Here is an 18,031-nt window from a genome sequence, read left to right as displayed (position 1 = left end):
GCCCAACCGACACACAGGCCCAAGAGCATGCCCGGTAACCAATAACCAACTCATTTGTTATTTATAAATGTCTAACAAACCAGACATCAAGTCCAAAGTTAATGTATAAACTTGATAATGTGTTAGGCACCCAAACCTATGCGGTTGGGTGGGTCAGCTTCCAATTCAACATTCCATAGTTATATTCCAATATGGACCAGCGTAAGAGCATTCTCAATGGCAATTGTAAATGAGAAAAATAGGGAAAATTTAGCATCAAGGCATAAAAAAAGCTCAACAGCTAGACTTGTAAAATCTAAGAATTGCAAATTTTGCAATTGTGCTACATTAAGATGGCACTATAGCACAATTGTAAACCAAAATATTAATATTTTATTCCTTTTTCACTTTTTGCTTTCACTGATATTTTGTCTTTCAACTCCTCTCTCACTCACCGGTCACTCTCATCTCATCTCTTTTTTTTTTCATTTTCTTCTTTTTTCAATTCTAATTCTCTCATTCAATCCCTCCCCCTCTCTGTGGGGATGACTAATGAGTGGTTGAGATGGAGAGGAAGAGAAAAATGAGATTGAGAGAAAAAAAAACATTTTATTATGTAGATATATTATTTTAATATATTGTATAGGAAAATAAAAGATATGATATTTGGTGTGTTGTAAAATGATATGGTATAAATGATAAAATAGCTTTTTAAAATGGTAAAATAGAATAGGATGACTTTTTTGAATGCGAATGCTCTAAAAGCCCTATCCTAAATCCTAATCCCATATTAACTCAACACGTGCAACGCAATGGACATGCATGTTGGAGTAACTTGGCATGGCTTTGTGTTGCCCTCTCATTAGGTTTGAACTCTATATTATATTGATGAGTTAAAGTTTAAACAACCTGTGATAGAGGAAGAATGATGAGAGCAATAAATTATCTTGTGAACCATTTGTGGAAACTGGAAATCACCCATTTCTCATATTCATGCTAATTGTTGTCATGGTGAGTCGGTGACAACTAATTATTTAGGATCCTTTCTTAAGATAACCCTTGTTTTATTTATATATATATATATATATGAAAAAAATTTCCAGTTTAATCCAAATTCTCCAAAACAACGATTAACTGATCAATAACCAGGGTACAAAGAATTAGCTCTAAACTACAACCCCCCCCCCCCCCCCAACAACACACACACACACACACACAGAGAGGACCCAATTAAGGAAATTTAGTCAAAATACTATTCTACTTAAGCTTTATACAAAAGAAAACCCAATCAAGGGAAAATTCTGTTCTACTTGAGCTTTCAGCTTTATACAAAAGTTTCCACAGAGATCCCAATGCAAACATGACTAATTAGTAATTAGGATAATTTTCAGTAAACGATGACTAGCTAGTCAGTGCAATATTAACTGCCAAAGTGACACTGATGTCAATCCTTGAGAAGCCAATGACCACTAAATTCCCCTCAGGCACCAAAGTATTCCTCGGGGACAAAAAATTTCAAACCAATGGCCTGTGATCACAAAGAAAATTTTGTGCAGAAAATAATAAACCTTCTTTTAACCCAGGATATTTATGTGCATCAAACAACCTCATATATAATGCTGACTGCCACAGCACACTGGAAAAGTAATGGTTTTACCAGACTTTCTGATGTCCAAATACTAAAAAGCATTTTCAGATATACAAAAAATTCTATATATTAAAGAAAGGCTATTGTTGGGCTAATCATCTAATTGAACTTCAAAAATAAAATACAAAAAACTTCAGCTAAAGAGAAGCTAAGAAGCCTCAGACTGCAAGACCAGCTTAGACCACTATAAGGCATCAAAACTTCAGATAAAGAGGAAGCTATGAAGCCTCAGACTGCAAGACCAGCTTAGAATCTTAGACCACTATAAGTCGGCATTATGAAATGCTAATTGACAGTTTCATAACGTAAAGTTTCCAGGAAAATCCTAGTTATATCATCCCAAATTTAAGTCATTCATAGAGTACTTGAAAGAGATATTTTCTGTTCTGAACTATTAAGAAACTCTAGCAAGATTGCCATCTGAAAACCTTATTAAAAAATTTAGAAAGGAAAAAATTATTAAAAAAAATATCATGCTCCAGAGGCAAAAGTTTCACTTGTCTGGATCAAGCATTACTGAGAAGTAGTATCAGCAGACAGAGAAAGGAAAGCAACAATTATAAAAAAAAAAATACAGGTAAAAACGATTGGAAAAAGAATTACACAAGAATGGAGGTGAAAAATTATTGAATCACAAGACTTAATGTGGAACGGTGAAACAAGACTACCACATAAAAATAATAAATATGCTCCAATAAAACCAAAATTTTACCTCCGCAAATTTAATATCAGCATCACTGTGATCATTCTCTCTCCCAGCTGCATCACCAACGTAAAAGGATCTACAATGCAGAGATATTTTTGGAGAATTAAATATTATAAAATTAAGTATTCAAATAAATTCCTATAGAAGAATGGACAATATAGCACTGAAAATTTTGCTCAATGTTGAGAAAATCTGTCATAGAAACAAAGCAAAGAAACAGAGGGAATGGAAAGTTAACTGATCCATATCAATGGAAATGCCAGAGTTGAAGTGCTTCTCCATAACATGCCACATCCCTGGTTTGGGTTTACGAAAGGGGTCTGCCGCCTGGATGGAAGATTCACCTAACCCACAAGCTATAAAAACCTGCACAAAGATAATTACAATTCAACTTGCATATTTTACTGGATACTTTTCACATCAATGCAAGCTAATATTTCATTGAATAAATTTGATAGGACAAGTGATACAATAGTGGCCCTAAACCATATATTCCATTTCTTTTTGAAAAATAGTATTATTGCTATAATTTTCCTATAAATTTCTAGATACTCAGCCCTACAATAGAGGCCCTTGATTTGTTAGAAGCTTGGCAAGTTACCTTTGGTAGACACTGAAATATAGCTTTTGAAGGATTGTGCCACATTGCATTATGTGGTGTCTTTGGAGGGAATGGAATGTGAGATACTTTGAGGGATGTGAACGGTCTATTCTTTTTTTGAGATTAAATCTCTTTTTTTTTTCATATTTTACTGGATTAGAGTGTTGCTTTTAAACCTCTTCCCTGTTCTAATTTTCTAGATAAGATTGAGCACTGTAATTTGAAAGATTGATTGTACTGCTCCCCAAGTAAACCCCCGGCATACACGGGTGCTTCCTTTTTTGATCAACAAAATTTTCATTTCTTAAAAAAATATATATATATTCTAGACCCTTGTTTGCTCTTGCCTTTTTTTCCCCGTCTTATTAAACTCTAGTAAATTTTAAGCCCTAACCATTTCTCCTACAACTTTTAACACTAGACTCACAAATTCTCCTAATCCTAAACTCATGGCAAGCACATAGAAAGATTTCCTGCATCTATCTTACACCAACTGCCTTAGTGAAAAATTCGAAATTCAGGTCCAAAGAACTCGAGAACCAGAATAATTTGAAACTTGATGTCATGTCAAAAGGATTTGATTGTCAACTTCTTAACATATATTGGTAATAAAATTATGAGCTTATGAACCAAAAATAACTAAATTATTTTAATCCATCTACCAAATCCCCTAATTTCCCAAAAAGTACATACTTAACCAAAAGATGATTTCACTACAATTGGCTTGTGATTGTAAATAACATCACAATGACATACAAAGCCTACCTGAATCGGGACATTTACTCGCTTGATAAAATTGTTGAGGCGTCCTATTTTTGAGTCCACCGCTACCTGTCTCTTTTTCTTCCAGCGCTCAATATTTGATTCATTGGTGAAGATTACCTGATGATGATGGTTACAATAGAAAGCTACAAAAACCTATTGAACCAAAACTGCTGTGCTAAAGTAACACTTACAAATTAAGAAAGTAAGAAGTACTGTAAAAAAAGTGTGAGAACCACAGCACAATTATTATAAATTTCAACTAGCTTTCAATGAAAAGGGAAACAAACCAGCTTGAAGCCATCATTGTACAAACTCTGTAGTTTATCAGGAACTGAAGGATACATAAGGGACCATGCATCTGCACCTACTCTGAAAGAAGGTAGAGCAGAATATTAGGTTGTCAATCAATTTATTCCAATAATCTTAGTGAGATGAATTGTACACATGAAAAATGTTTCCGCATTAAACAGGACAACCAATAAGGAGAGAAATAGTTTACATAGACTTTGACCATGAGCATTAACAGTATAAGCTAGCTAAGCAATCAATACAGGTTAAATTCCCAGAGCATTCATTTTAATCAAGTAATCAAACTGAGACAAATAACTTATCAAAAAAAAAAAAAAACTAAGATAATCATGAATGGAGAAGTCAGATAATGTTAGAGATCCAACAGTTTAACGTTGTATGGCTGATTCAACAATTCTGATAAACTGCCAATTTTGGTTTTGGAATCTCTCTCAGCAATAACATAAACAGCTCGATCAATTAATAAGCTGGCCAAATTGCACTATAGAGCAGGAATCCGCCGGGTATAAATAACATTGCTTCCACCAGTCACAAAATGAAGTTAAAACTTGACAAATAAAAATAAACAGATCATTATGTATAGTAAGAGCTCCAGATGGCAAAAAATCACTCTTAGGAAATGAACAAACTTGTCAAGCAAATTATATTCACAGGAACACCCCCCCCCCCCCAAAAAAAAAAACCTTAGTAAATTGAATAGTGATTTGGGATGTTTGTGTGAGGGATTACAGGATTACGTCAAGAAAGATTTAATATTTTGCTCAAGCACTTGTTTTAGGAACAGCATTCCCAATGTAATACTCTTAAAGCATTCACATAAAGAATGCTAAAATACTAAAAATGCTATTAATAACAACCAACACACAAAAAACACACTACATCAAACATGTCAAATGCTATAATTTTTGACACTCAGCTACAGTGAGTTGCCATCTCTAGCAGCGCACTATAGCTGAATGTTATAATAAAATAATACAGTTTTATTTTCTCCTCACACATGCCCCTCTTTCCCTTTCCTCTGTCTATTGCAATTTGCTTCTCTCTCTCATTCTCATCTTCTCCCTCTCGATTCTCACATGTCCCAAGTCTCTCCCAACTACATAGACTCTGATCTTGACCATTGCTTCCAAGCACTCAAAAAATCTCGACCTTCCTCCTCATCCGTTGTTCCTCAATCTCAATCTCAATTGCACAAATCAACCAACGACAACAACTCCAATCTATCTGCCAGATTCACTACTCTTAAAGCTAAGGGCTCTTCTTCTTCTTCTTCTTCTTCTGCAGCTGTTGGTGTCAAAGCAGAAGAAAGCGAATCGGGGTCCATAGCGAAACGGTCCGATCCAATTGGGTATCAAAATCGATGAATCGGCAAGACCTGAAGGAGATAGCAGAGAAGATGAAGGGATAGGAGAATTATTCAGAGGAAAATGACGCCGAATTGGATAATTATCCAGAGTCGGATTCAAGGGATTGGAGATGCAAGACGAGTGAGAGAATGAGGTCATGGCTTATTGAGGTGGACAACAATTTTTTGCCATTGTTGATGGTGGGTGGGTACAGTTTGTGGTGGGTATCCGTTTGATGGGTTTTTCTGGATTGTGCAATGGTTGGTGGCTGTGGTTGTGCAATGGCTGGTGGCTGTGGTTGATTTTGGGTCACGGTGGTAATGGTGGTGTTGTGTTGGTAGTTGAAGTTTTATGAGTTTTTTTTTCAGCTGGTGGTGGTCTTGGTGGATTGTTTTGGGTTTTTCTAGGTTGTTGTGTTTGTGGCAGTGGTTTTGTTTTGAGTTTTTTTGTGGTGGGTTGTGGCTGCCACGGTGGTGCTGGTGGTGGTGAACAGGGCTGGGGGCTGTTGGCTGGTTGCTATGAATTTTTGTGGGGATGTTTTATTTTATTTTAATAATATGTTTATATTATTTTAAGGAGATGAATGTAGAAATAGAACTTTTGATGTTGGGTGTATTGCAAAGTGAGTTGTTAAAATAGATAAAATGGCTTTTTGAGTTGCTAAATGCTAAATTTTTTGAGAGCTTTGATGTGAATGCTCTTAGAAGAAGGTAAAAGCATTCTTATCACATATAGAAAAATATAATGGTCAAAACAAGAAAGAACCATCCAGACAAAATAAAAATGGGAAGATTTTATATTAACAAAGTACTATGAAGCTAATATTTCTGTTGATGGTAATGTCAATGACAACATGTAAAGTGAGTAGGGTATTTAGTACTCGAACAAAGAAGCATAAGAACCTCCTCCCACCCCAGCCCCCAACCCACACACACCACAATAGAGATACAAACCTGATCCCATTGGCAAAGCCATAAACCTTACAAATGCCTGGGGCCTTGATCTGTGGCTAAAACTGCCTAGCAGTGTTTGTGAAAGTGTGATGCGCAGTTAAGCGCAAAAGCCTCTAGACCTAGATGTAAAGAACAAAGCAAAGGACTGTCATCATTGTCATCACAACGTTTGTAACCCTTGTCATCTTCCTGATAAAATTGAGATTTGGCTATTACTAGTGCTATGCGGTTTGTTTGATTTATTTCTCTCTTCTTCTAAAATTAATTGAGTTGAGAAGTAATGAGAGATTCGCTTATGTATAGAGTGTATCACACCACAATATTTGGTATTTTTATAACAATCAAGGGAGATCCAACAGTTAAATTCAATAATACATATTTTTTTTACACAAAAAATAAAAAGCACTAAAAAGAACACTTGCACTTATTAGAAAAGTGCAAGACATCTGAGGTCCTCATACTGTTTGGTACTGTTTGGGAGCATCTTCTCTTAGTAGGAGTTTCCCCATGAGAGGAGGCCTGGCTACCTCGGATTAGTCACCAAATTTTTGTTTTTCCTGTTGTCATGGGAGGTTCCATTTTCTTTTTTGTTGAGTCAAAAACATTAAAATTCTCAGTTGAAGAGGGGGTACTTTTTACATGTTACGTATTTACTCTCTACGTTGTTGTCATGGCTAAAGAGAGTGTGAAGCATTCACTAGCTATTGTGGAGGGCCTCATGTCCAATGTATCTGCTGGAAAATTAACGCGTACCTTTAGGGATGGAGATAAAGTTTTTATCCTGCAATTAGGCTCCAATGCATATGGTAGTTTTTTTATGATCTCAAAACTTATTCATGGCCGCTGGAAAGGTTTCATAGTGGTGCCGGAAGGAAAATTGGGTAGTGGTTGGAGAGGGTTTGGATTTCATCTACGGAAGGCTATCGCTGCTGAGACTCTTGCAATCAAACTGTCATCCCAGTCTGTCTTGAAACCAACAATAGTGGAGCAATGCCGACAAAGAGATACCAAAACTCACATGTTAGTAGTGGTAGAGGGCTGTCGGAGGGAAGATGGTGGAGGTAATAAAAGAAAGCAATTAATTCCAAACTTTCAAAATTTGAAAAATATCTTGAGTAGTCAAAACCAGGATTTTCATGAGAGGAATGCTAGGAAGGAAAAAGCAAATATTGGAGCGAAAATTTTGTTGATTATATATGGCATTGTTTCTAATGACACGGAAGAAGGATTGATTTTGGATGTCTCTTTTAAGATGGAACGTGATCTGGATGGTAAGTGGAAGGTCAAATGGTCCAAAGTCCATCAAGTGGGCCCAACTCTTTTGAAACCCATGGCTCCCCAGTTTAAGCCCACCAATGCATATCCTTATAAGCCCAACCCCAAACCCATTTCGGCGTGGAGGCCCAAACGGTACCAGCCTTGTAACACTTCTTGTGCACCCATAACCATGTTTCCATTCATCATCAATCTCTCCCTCAAAAGTCGAGCTCTAAGTTATGTGTCCCGGCAAGCACCGAGTTGGGTCCTTTTGTGTCTTCGAGTTCAGATGCAGAATATGGGTCTCAGCAAGCACCAAGATGGGGAGTCTGGTGTCTACGAGTACCAATGTAGCAAGATGGGTCTCAACAAGCACCAAGATGGGTCCCCCGGTGTCTTTGAGTTCCGATGCAGTGGTGGCTAGGCCGATTCAGTTACAATTCAAAACAACAAGCACTGCAATACTAACCATAGTGGTCAACTGCTCTCCGATGGTGCCGCAGCTGAGTTTCTCGGCTTTGATGAGTCTGTGGAGACTCTGAAAGGGTCAATACCCACACCCAATTGTGATGAGGCCCTGCAACACGACCTTCGTTTGATCCTTCAAGAGCATTCTGGCAATGTCAACAAGAAATGGGGTAATTCTAAGCAATGGGTTCTTGAATTATGTAATGGGAGAAGGGTGGCAATTCTGATTCAGATCTCTCTGCCGTCAAGTGATGCCATAATTGGTTCAGTTGAGCAAAACTAGTTGGTGGTGGTTCCATTGAAGTCTTCAGACTATATTGAACCACTGGGTGCCATGATGATTATTGTGAAGGACAAGTAGAAGCGGGTGTGGAGAAGTCTATGGAGAAAGAACTTTACTCAAATTGGTTTCAAAGTAGATTCAATGAGTTTGATGATTTCCTAGGAACATCTCTAAACAGTTTGGAAGAGTAAGCAACCAATTTTTAGTTGGTTGTTGAAGTTGAGTTACTTCAAAGGGCTGCTAAGGAAAATAATGCAAGAAATTTGAAGAGTTCGGGAGTGAAAAGACTAAGGGAGATGAGGGGTCTATTCAGCTCTATTAATTATGGCACTACATCAGCAAGGCGTAGTGGTACTAGAAGGGATAGGGCTTAGCTTGTTTCCCAATGAATTTCAAGCTATTATCCTGGAATGTTAGAGGTTTGAATGAGTTGGAAAAGCGACTCCAGATATGTAATTTATTGCGTTCTTGGAGGGCTGATATTGTTTGTTTGCATGATACTAAATTGGAGTGGATTACAAGAGGTATCAATCGAAGTATTTGGAGTTTTCCTTATATAGATTGGTTGTATCTAGGTTCTGAAGGTGCTTCTAGGGGTATTTTTTTCTTATGTGGGATCGTAGGATTGTGTAAAAAGTGGAGGATGCAGTGGGACATTTTCAGTCTCTTGCAAATTTAAAAATGTTGGCAATCAGTTTGAATGGGTTTTCATGTGTCTATGGTCCAAATTTGAACAGGAAGCATTGAATTGTGTGGGAAGAATTGGTAGGTCTTATCAATTGGTGGAATGTGCCATGCTAACTGAGAGGCAATTTTAATATAATCCGTTTTCCATTAGAGAGGTTAGGGGTTGTAAGTTATACTCATGCTATGTATGACTTTTCTGACTTTATCTCTCTTCATGGGCTGATGGATATTCCTTTGGAAGGGGGCACTTACACATGGTCTAATTCTTCCTCTACATCTAGAATAGATCGGTTTCTCTTCTCTCCGTTGTTGGCAGATTATTTCACTCACTTTTCCCAAAAAAGGATGCCTAGAGTCTTATTGGATCACTTTCCAATTTTGCTGGAGGGTGGGAGTCAACAGAGAGGGAGAACTCCTTTGAATTTTGAAAATATGTGGTTGTGGACAGAGAAGTTTGTAGACAAAGTGCAGGTTTGTTGGGCATCTTATTTGTTTCAAGGAACTCCTAGCTATGTTTTGGCTAAAAAGTTAGCGGCTTTGAAATTGGATTTAAAAAAGTGGAATGAAATGGGGTTTGGCAATTTCACTGTTAAGAAGCAACAACTATGGAGAAATTTGAATGCTTTAGATGTTAAAGGGGAGACTCACCCTCTAACAACTGAGGAAATATTAGAACAAGTAAATCTACGTATTGAAATTGAGAAGATCACTTTATTAGAAGAGATTAATTGGAGCAAAAGTCTAAGGTGCTGCGCTTGAAGGAGGGGGGGATTCCAATACAATATTTTTTCACAGGATGGCCAATTCGAAAAGAAGAAATAACAATATTGAGAATCTTATGGTTAATGGGAGTATTTCTTCCAATTAGGATATGATTGCTAATTGTATTACTCAATTCTTTATGAATTTACTCAATTCTTTATGAATTTATACTTTGACCAGCAAGATGATTGGCCATTTCTAGATGTGTTGGAATTTCCAACGATATTTGGAGAAAAAGCAAACTGGTTAGAGAGACCTTTTGACAAGACAAAGACTTTTGAAGTCATTAAGGATTTTAATGGTGACAAATTGCCTAAACCTATTGGTTTTCCTATGGCATTTTTCCAATCTTGTTTGGAGATTCTCAAAAATGCTACCTTCATTTCTCTCATCCCAAAAAAAAAAACAAAAAAACAAAAAACAAAAAAACAAAAACAAAAACTACAGCAATAGAAGTCAAAGATTTTCACCCTATCAATCTTGTTGGGGGGTGTTTATAAAATTATTGCTAAAGTTTTGGCTACTTGACTACGCACGGTCATGGGCAATATCATTTCAGCTTCACAAAATGCTTTTGGAATGTAAGTTTTTTTAGGGATGCCAACGATTGGGAAGTGGAGGCTTACTTGAGCTTCATAGTTACCATATATGGCTCTTCTATAAGGGGGATTGGGGAGGATAAAATGTGTTGGAAACTAGATAGAAACAAGGGGTTTTGGTTAGTGCTTATTACTCTCTTTTAGTTGGCAATAATGATTTATTTTTCCCTTGGAAAAACATATGGAAGTAGAAGATCCCTTCTAGAGTGGCCTTCTTTTTCTGGATTGTTGCTTTGGGGAAATGTTTGGCGATTGACAATTTAAGAAAAAAGAAGGTTTGGATTTTGGACTGGTGTTATATGTGCAAGTGTAACGGTGAATCAGTTGACCACCTTTTTCCTTCATTGTCTGGTTGCTATAAATCTGCGGTCTATGGTTTTGGGATTATTCGGAGTAAGTTAGGTTATGCCTAAGTCAGTTGTTGGGCTCCTAGCTAGCTGGCAAGGTCAGTTTGGTCACCAACGAAATGGACATATATGGATAATTGTTCCCCATTGTTTAATGTGATGTCTTTAGAAGGAAATGAATAGCAGGTGATTTGAAGATAATGAGAGATCTTTGGCAGACCTTAAGTTATCTTTCTTTAGAACCTTATTGGATTAATTGTCGGCTTTGCGAAACCAACCCTTTACTTCTTTTCTTGATTTTCTTGATTTATGTAATTTCGGTACTTGATTTGTTAACCCCTGTATACTCCATGTGTACTAGGGTGTCCCTTTTTTGACATCAATAAATCTTATTACTTATGAAAAATAAAAAGTGTAGTTCTTTGCTCGTTTTAACTGTCTAAAGCACTGTGGCTATGGAGCTATGTGCTTTGCACCTTTAAGTAAGCTTTCACCAACATTGCTGCCCAATGCCTATCATTTGACCAAACGTCATAATCATGTTAACAGGCTGAATGGAAAAATAGAATACATGTAGTTAGTGCCAATAAGTTAAATGAATCCTACGTAGAGTTGTAATCCAATACATGTCCATGTAACTTGTTTTTAGAAATTTCTTTTATACTATAAATCTATTTGCCAATACCTTGTATTGCTCCATTTGTTTCGTCATAAACGTTTTCTAGAAAATTGGTCATTTTCTAAAAAGTCATCTCATTTTTCTGTGTTTGGTATTGACCCTAAAAATGAGCTAAAAACGTTTTTTGGCATTTAGTATGCACAAAAAATCACTAACATTTCTTGCATAATTCTAAACATGTATAACATGTATATTGTGTAAAATAATTACATAATCAAAATAAAATAGTACATAACCAAGAGTGTTGTAGTTCAATTGATTGACACCTCCTAGTGTTTTTAACGAAGACATCCATAATTCAATCCTCTTTCTATTGTAACTCTCAAATTATCAATATATATATAGCACATAAACATTACAAAAAATTATAAAAATTTTGTATAATTTTTTATAATTATATGTCTGATAGCCAAAGGTAATCCAAGTAGGCAAAAAAAAAAAAAAAACACTGTTGTCCTACATCTAACGTAGCACCATGAGGTTGAAATAGTTTTTTAACGCAATAGCCCTATGGGATGTCACTTCCTCGGTAGTTGTAGAAACCATCCAGACTGGCCTAATAACCTTGTTGATTTAGATGTTGAACCTGTTACTACACAAGGTATTGAAGAGCTTTGCGAAAATGGAACACAATGATAATTGGATTGGAAACCTCATTAGATACCATCTAAAGAGGCCTTACAAACAAAGACAAAGAGAGAGAGAGAAATTTTTTTCCCCAAAAAAAAAAAAAATAGCAGAAAAAACCTCTAAAAATAAGCCTTATTTTTAATAGATTTTTCCATTGACCTATTTTTTTTATGTTACCAAATACCGAAAATACACGGAAAACTATCTTTACATAAGGTTTTCCATCGAAACAAACGGAACTTGAAGTGTAAAAGAAATATTTTTTTAATAAGTAATAACTCAGAAATATATTTATAAAAAAATATAATAAATGATTTTTATAAAAAATTTAAATTGCTCAAACATAAGATAAAGCCATACCTCTTTACAGATGTTTTTACCAGGCATCCATCAAAATCAAATGCTGCAATTTTATTTGAATTGAGAAGACCATCATCCTGCAAAAAGTGAATCATATAGACCTTGTGAAGAAAAAAAACTTTTTTTATAGGTAATTGTAATTTATTAAAAAACAAAAAGTGTAACAGGGAGTGTACAAATCAAAGAAAAGCAGCAAAGCAAAACATGACTAGAAAATAAAATACAACGAAACCAGCCGTATAATTAATGGCACAAAAAAGTAGAGTATCTAGGAAATCCATCAGAGAAACCGTGGAGAGAGTGGACGACCTAGGAATGTGAAGAATAAAAACTTAAAGCTTTTTATGCTGAGCATTGTTATTTGATGACCTGTAGACCAAATATATTAGTGGGCACAAGTTCACAAGAGCAACTTAAAACTTGTATGTGTAACAAAGTAATTTTTTCCTCTTGATAAGCAATCAAATTGCCAATAACAGCTGTAAAATAAATACATGTCAGTAAACAGTAAAAAATGCAGGAACCAGTGTTGTTTGGGCAATCTTTAGGGTTTAGGCTGAATATGTCCAATAGAATTTTGAAAAGTAAAAAATACAATTTTGGCGTCATATTTATTCATTGGAGAAAAGTTTCCTCTAATGAGAAAACAGCAGATTGGAGTAACTTAGTGCAGATTTTTAATCATAAATAAAATATATATTTAATAATAATATTATACTGCATATTCTGTATCCGAGACCAAACAAGCAACCTAAAAAAACACATACAATACTATATTCTCACCTGTTCAAGAAATATTATTGTCTTGAACGCATTCCATTTAGGTGGAAGTGTAGCATCCTGAATCAAGAAAAATTTTCAACACAAGAAAACTTGGTAGAACGCAACAAAAGTATGCAAGAAAAAGGCGATTAGTATGATGCTACATAATTTTCAAATATAGATCAGCATTACAATCAATATATACTATGACCAACAATAAATGTGCAAAAATCATTGAATTGTTAGACAGAGAAAAAGCAACAATGGGAATGAATCATACTTTGTACTTGTCCTTGATGTCAGAAAGTGAGAAGGCTATTTCTAGGTTGGGTTCCCCATGAGATGTTGATAACTACAAGCAATTGAGTGAAAAGTAAAGATCAACAAACTCAGTTACAACCGAACAATTAAAAGGTAATTAAAGAAGGTAGAGAAACAGTGTACAAGATGAACTGTACTAAAAGAAATGATCCATAATTGTCAATAATCCACCTAAAGTTACAGCAACAACCTATGTGATTAAATGCTTTTTGCATGTGGTCACATTCGCCAGGAATTAAGTGCAATATGTATGACCCAGCAAGCGACAGCTTTCATGGGTAGAATCATACCCACACCCACCAGAATTGTAAATGGTGCACTGAACTTATTCCATAGACCATCGAGATCCATGTAAAAATTGTTATTAATGTACTCATGAGATGTATATATAATGCATTGTTGTGCATGGGTTCCAACAAGACAGATAAATGCACTGGTGAACTCATTTCAATCCACACTTTCAACTTGAATACACATTGATAGCATGATCATATTCTTATGAAACAAAATAATGTTGAGAAATATCAAAACAAATTTATTCTAGGATCATCAGGCTCGGGCATATTCTAATGTTCAGAACCTAAATTACTTCAATAATTATGAAAACTGCACACTAGAATGGTTGTTTAAAGTTCCTTGGTTCAACTATTAGACGACAAGTTAAAAATAAAAAAATAAAAAAAGATTTTTGTATCTTTACCCATGTCCCATACCAGCAATCAATACTTGATAGGATTGCTGCACAATCCTGAAACGCTCAATTTCTTAAAGAACCTATTAATTAGTAAATTATATTATTATCATAAAACCAGTTGAGAGAATGAAACAGATTTGGCTACCTTGGCTTTTTTCGAATTCCCCAATTCTACCACTTCATCCTCGTCTCTTTTGCGAACCTGTTAATGAAAAAAAAAAATTGGTATTAAGTAAAATGGTGATGAACATTTATATTTATTTATTTTGTGTGTGTGTGTGTGTGTGTTTTATTACACCTTTCCATCTTCTACAGACTTACCAACAGTTTCTTGAGTGCTTCCTGATCACTAGTCTGCAGTGAATCGAAGCCCTTAATGGAGTGGAGCGAAAGAGAGGGTGAGGGTGAGGGTTGGGCTGAGCCAAGTGGGAAACATTCCAAATGGTGCCATTTGGTGATGTCGAAGCCTCGCGCGTCTCGGCTCACCATTCCCACTCTGAGAGACTTCTTGGCGATCTGTTTCGCGCACTTCTTGCAAGACGACCGATCCGACTTGGCATACTCCGCCATGATTTTAATTTGGTACTGGGAAGAAGAAGAAGAAGCCATTGCCGACTTTTTTATGGAAGCACACTTCGGCGGCGTTTGCCTTCGCCGGTTGCCACAGGTAGCTAGTAGAGCTGTTACTTATGCGTTTACCCTTACTGGCGGTGAAGCAGAGCTGTTACTAATGACCTTTCGGGTTTTTTTGGAAAATAACACTAAAAAGCCAAACTATTTTGTTAATTAGCACACTTTTGAAATTATTTTGGTATCTAACAACACAAGACCAATAGACTCGATTCTAGAGTTATAGATCAAGAGTAACTTACTCAACAAACTGTCCACGTAGGCATGCAAATCGAGTCCTATAGACTCAATTTATGGTTTACTAAAATCTAGTCTAAAGTAGTCGAGTTTGCTTTTTGGCCACATGCATACTGAACTCGAGTCCTTTAGACTCGATTTTTTTTAATGGAAACCGAGTCGGGATTTTTTTCAAAATAGCACTAAAATTCAAACAATTTTGTTAGTTAACACATTTTCAAAACTATTTAGCAAATTAAGATCTCAAGTGCGAGGAACTCGATTTTGTTGCGCTAAATTGAGCATTACTGACTCGAGTTCTATGCGTGGAACTCGAGCATTATAGACTCAATTTCCATAAAGAAACCAAACGAAGAAGAAACCCAAAAGAAACCCAAGCCTAGAAGGAAGAAACCCAGACCAAATGAAACAGAAAAACTAACTAGAGTAAACATGAAGAAAATCGTTTGCCTTAGACTGAACCTAGGTAGCAACGACGACGAAGCTCCAGGCGAAGGTTTTCTTCTAATTCCTTCATTTTCTTCTCTAGGTCTTTGGGTGTGATGATGATGATATGTTGGGTCTTTGGTTTGATGACATTCTGGTGGATATTTCAAGGAAATCGAGTCTTGAAGACTCAAGTTCCATGGAACTTGAGTTCCTCACACTCGATTTAGTTGTGCTAAATCGACTCCCTGCCACTCAAGATGTTAATTTGCTAAATTGTTTTGAAAACTTGCTAACTAACGAAATTGTTTGAGATTCAGTGTTATTTTGAAAAAAAATCCAACTGAGTCTAAAGAACTCGATTTCCATGAATGGTGCCCAGCCCCCCACGTGTAGCATGTGGGTCCTAGCAGGGCCTTTTTCCCCCCTTACTCGTCCCTCTCACTCAAAACTCACACACTCAGACCTCAGCTCTCCTCACACTCCCTTACACTCCTTCACAGCTCTTCTCACACTCTCTCACACAATAATATTCTCAACAAAAGTTAATCCACTCTCACAACACTCTCTCGCAGGTAATGTTTTATATAAATTTGTACTTGAGTTATGTTATTTATTTATTGTGTTATGTTATATATTGGGATTTTTTTTTTTTTTTTTGTTAGTGTAAATATTGTGATCTCACACAATAATATTCTCAACAAAAGTTAATCCACTGTCACAACTCTCTCTCACAGCTAATGTTTTATATAAATTTGTACTTGAGTTATGTTATTTATTTATTGTGTTATGTTATATATTGGGAATATTTTTTTTTTTTTTGTTAGTGTAAATATTGTGATTATTTTCTAGGTTTTTTTAAAAAAAATTAATATTGTGATTAATTATTGGGAATATTTAGTACTAAGGATAATTCAATTAATGTGTTACAACATATTGGGAATATATATATATATATATATATATATTGTTAGTGTAAATATTGTGATTAATTTATTTGCTAGGTTTTGAAAACAAAATAATAATATTGTGATTAATTATTGGGAATATTTAGTATATTGTGATTAATTATGTTATTACAACATGTTGTGAATATTTGTTTATTTTTTTTGTTAGTGTAAATATTGTGATTAATTATTTGCTAGGTTTTAAAAAAAATTAATATTGTGATTAATTATTGGGAATATTTAGTACTAAATATTGTGATTAATTATTAGGAATATTTAGCATTGTTAGGTTTTTATCATGGGTATGAAATGAATTATGAGTTCGATACCTAAGATAGTATTTGTAGTCTTTTTAGCATAAATTATTTCAAGATATATTTGTGTAAGATTTGTAACAAAGATGAAATGGATAATGAGTGGGTTGGTATAATATCTTTGTTCATCATAACTTATTTGAATGGGTTTTGAATGTCATGCCCCTAGAATGATTTGGAATTTTAAAAGAATATGAAATAGGTAATGACTATTTTTGTATGTGATCTGAGGTGACTATATACAAATTTGTTTGAAGTTAGTATTATTTGCATTTCATATGCAAATTTTTGTGATTGATGTTGATTGAGAGTTATAAATTTGTCACTAACATAATTACACTTGATGATCAATAAGTTGACAATGATCCATATAAATATATACTACGGTGGAGCCCTTTCTAATGCCAACCCTTTTAACGGATTCCCATTTCAAGGTCTAGGTATCTAGTGCTATTATATGATGTTACCTCCTAAGCTAAAGACCCTGAATGATTTAAAGATAAAAATTATGGAAGAGTTGCAAGTGAACCCTGCTTTGCAAGTGAACCCTGCTTTGCATGACATACATATTACTTTTCGTTCTCCGCATGAAGTCCTCAATCAACACATTAATTACAAATATATGACGATAACAGAAGACAAACATGTGAGGATCATATTTAATAGGATGCAGAACATGTCCCAAGTAGCAAATTTTGAGTTGTACGTCACTCTTTGGAGCCGTGTGCGGAAGTTGGCGTAGAGGAGATTCTACAAACAACTACATCTCTACAGTTTGCAATCCCAGATGATCGATGCACCACATTGGGAGGCTATACACCCCTTTTTCTTGAGACACCAACAACAATTAAGAGCGAAGCTGGCAATAGATATAAAGATTAATTTTCTGCACATCAAGGTGAACCCTCTACACTTTCAGTAGTTGAAGACAAAGACGAAGACTATGTTGATCATGTTGCCATTAATGGTGAAGATCTTGACGATAAAAATGAGTACGAAGAGAGGATTGAGCGAGGCGACTTTAACAGGGGTGTTGATGACCATGAAATTACTTCCAATCCTTATAAAGTTCTTTAGCAAGCATTTGCTTCTTTTTAGAATGTGGAGATGAATTTTAGTATAGGGTTGATTTTTGCAAATAAAGAGAGGGTGAAGCATGCATTAACAATTTACGCCGCAAAGCATAATAGAAACTTTATGACTAGTAGGTTGACCAAAAGTAAACTATCTGTGAAATGCATGGATGGATCTTGCAAGTGGTACGTTGGGGCAGTTGTGAAACCTAAACTTAATGGACTATGGATGGTCACATCTTATGTGG

The 18,031-nt window shown here is 35.5% G+C and overlaps 2 protein-coding genes across 2 annotated transcripts; one reads left to right on the top strand and one right to left on the bottom strand.

The window, feature by feature from the left end:
• Positions 1–1,209: 1,209 nt before the first annotated feature.
• Positions 1,210–14,890, bottom strand: LOC115955100 (polynucleotide 3'-phosphatase ZDP). The gene is made up of 10 exons (XM_031073153.1): positions 14,478–14,890; positions 14,302–14,358; positions 13,422–13,493; positions 13,163–13,219; positions 12,380–12,456; positions 3,987–4,068; positions 3,700–3,816; positions 2,572–2,699; positions 2,340–2,409; positions 1,210–1,507 (listed from the first exon to the last, which is right to left on the bottom strand). Exons 1-10 carry the CDS (start codon positions 14,763–14,765, stop codon positions 1,460–1,462), a joined length of 996 nt encoding a protein of 331 aa, XP_030929013.1. The 5' UTR covers positions 14,766–14,890; the 3' UTR covers positions 1,210–1,459.
• Positions 6,832–8,315, top strand: LOC115955099. The gene has a single exon (XM_031073152.1). It carries the CDS (start codon positions 6,873–6,875, stop codon positions 7,986–7,988), a length of 1,116 nt encoding a protein of 371 aa, XP_030929012.1. The 5' UTR covers positions 6,832–6,872; the 3' UTR covers positions 7,989–8,315.
• Positions 14,891–18,031: the final 3,141 nt, after the last annotated feature.

Source organism: Quercus lobata, chromosome 8 (genome assembly GCF_001633185.2).
Source record: "Quercus lobata isolate SW786 chromosome 8, ValleyOak3.0 Primary Assembly, whole genome shotgun sequence".
Classification (NCBI taxonomy): domain Eukaryota; kingdom Viridiplantae; phylum Streptophyta; class Magnoliopsida; order Fagales; family Fagaceae; genus Quercus; species Quercus lobata.
Note: the sequence above shows the minus strand (reverse complement) of the source record. Positions and strands in the feature narration are given on the sequence as shown.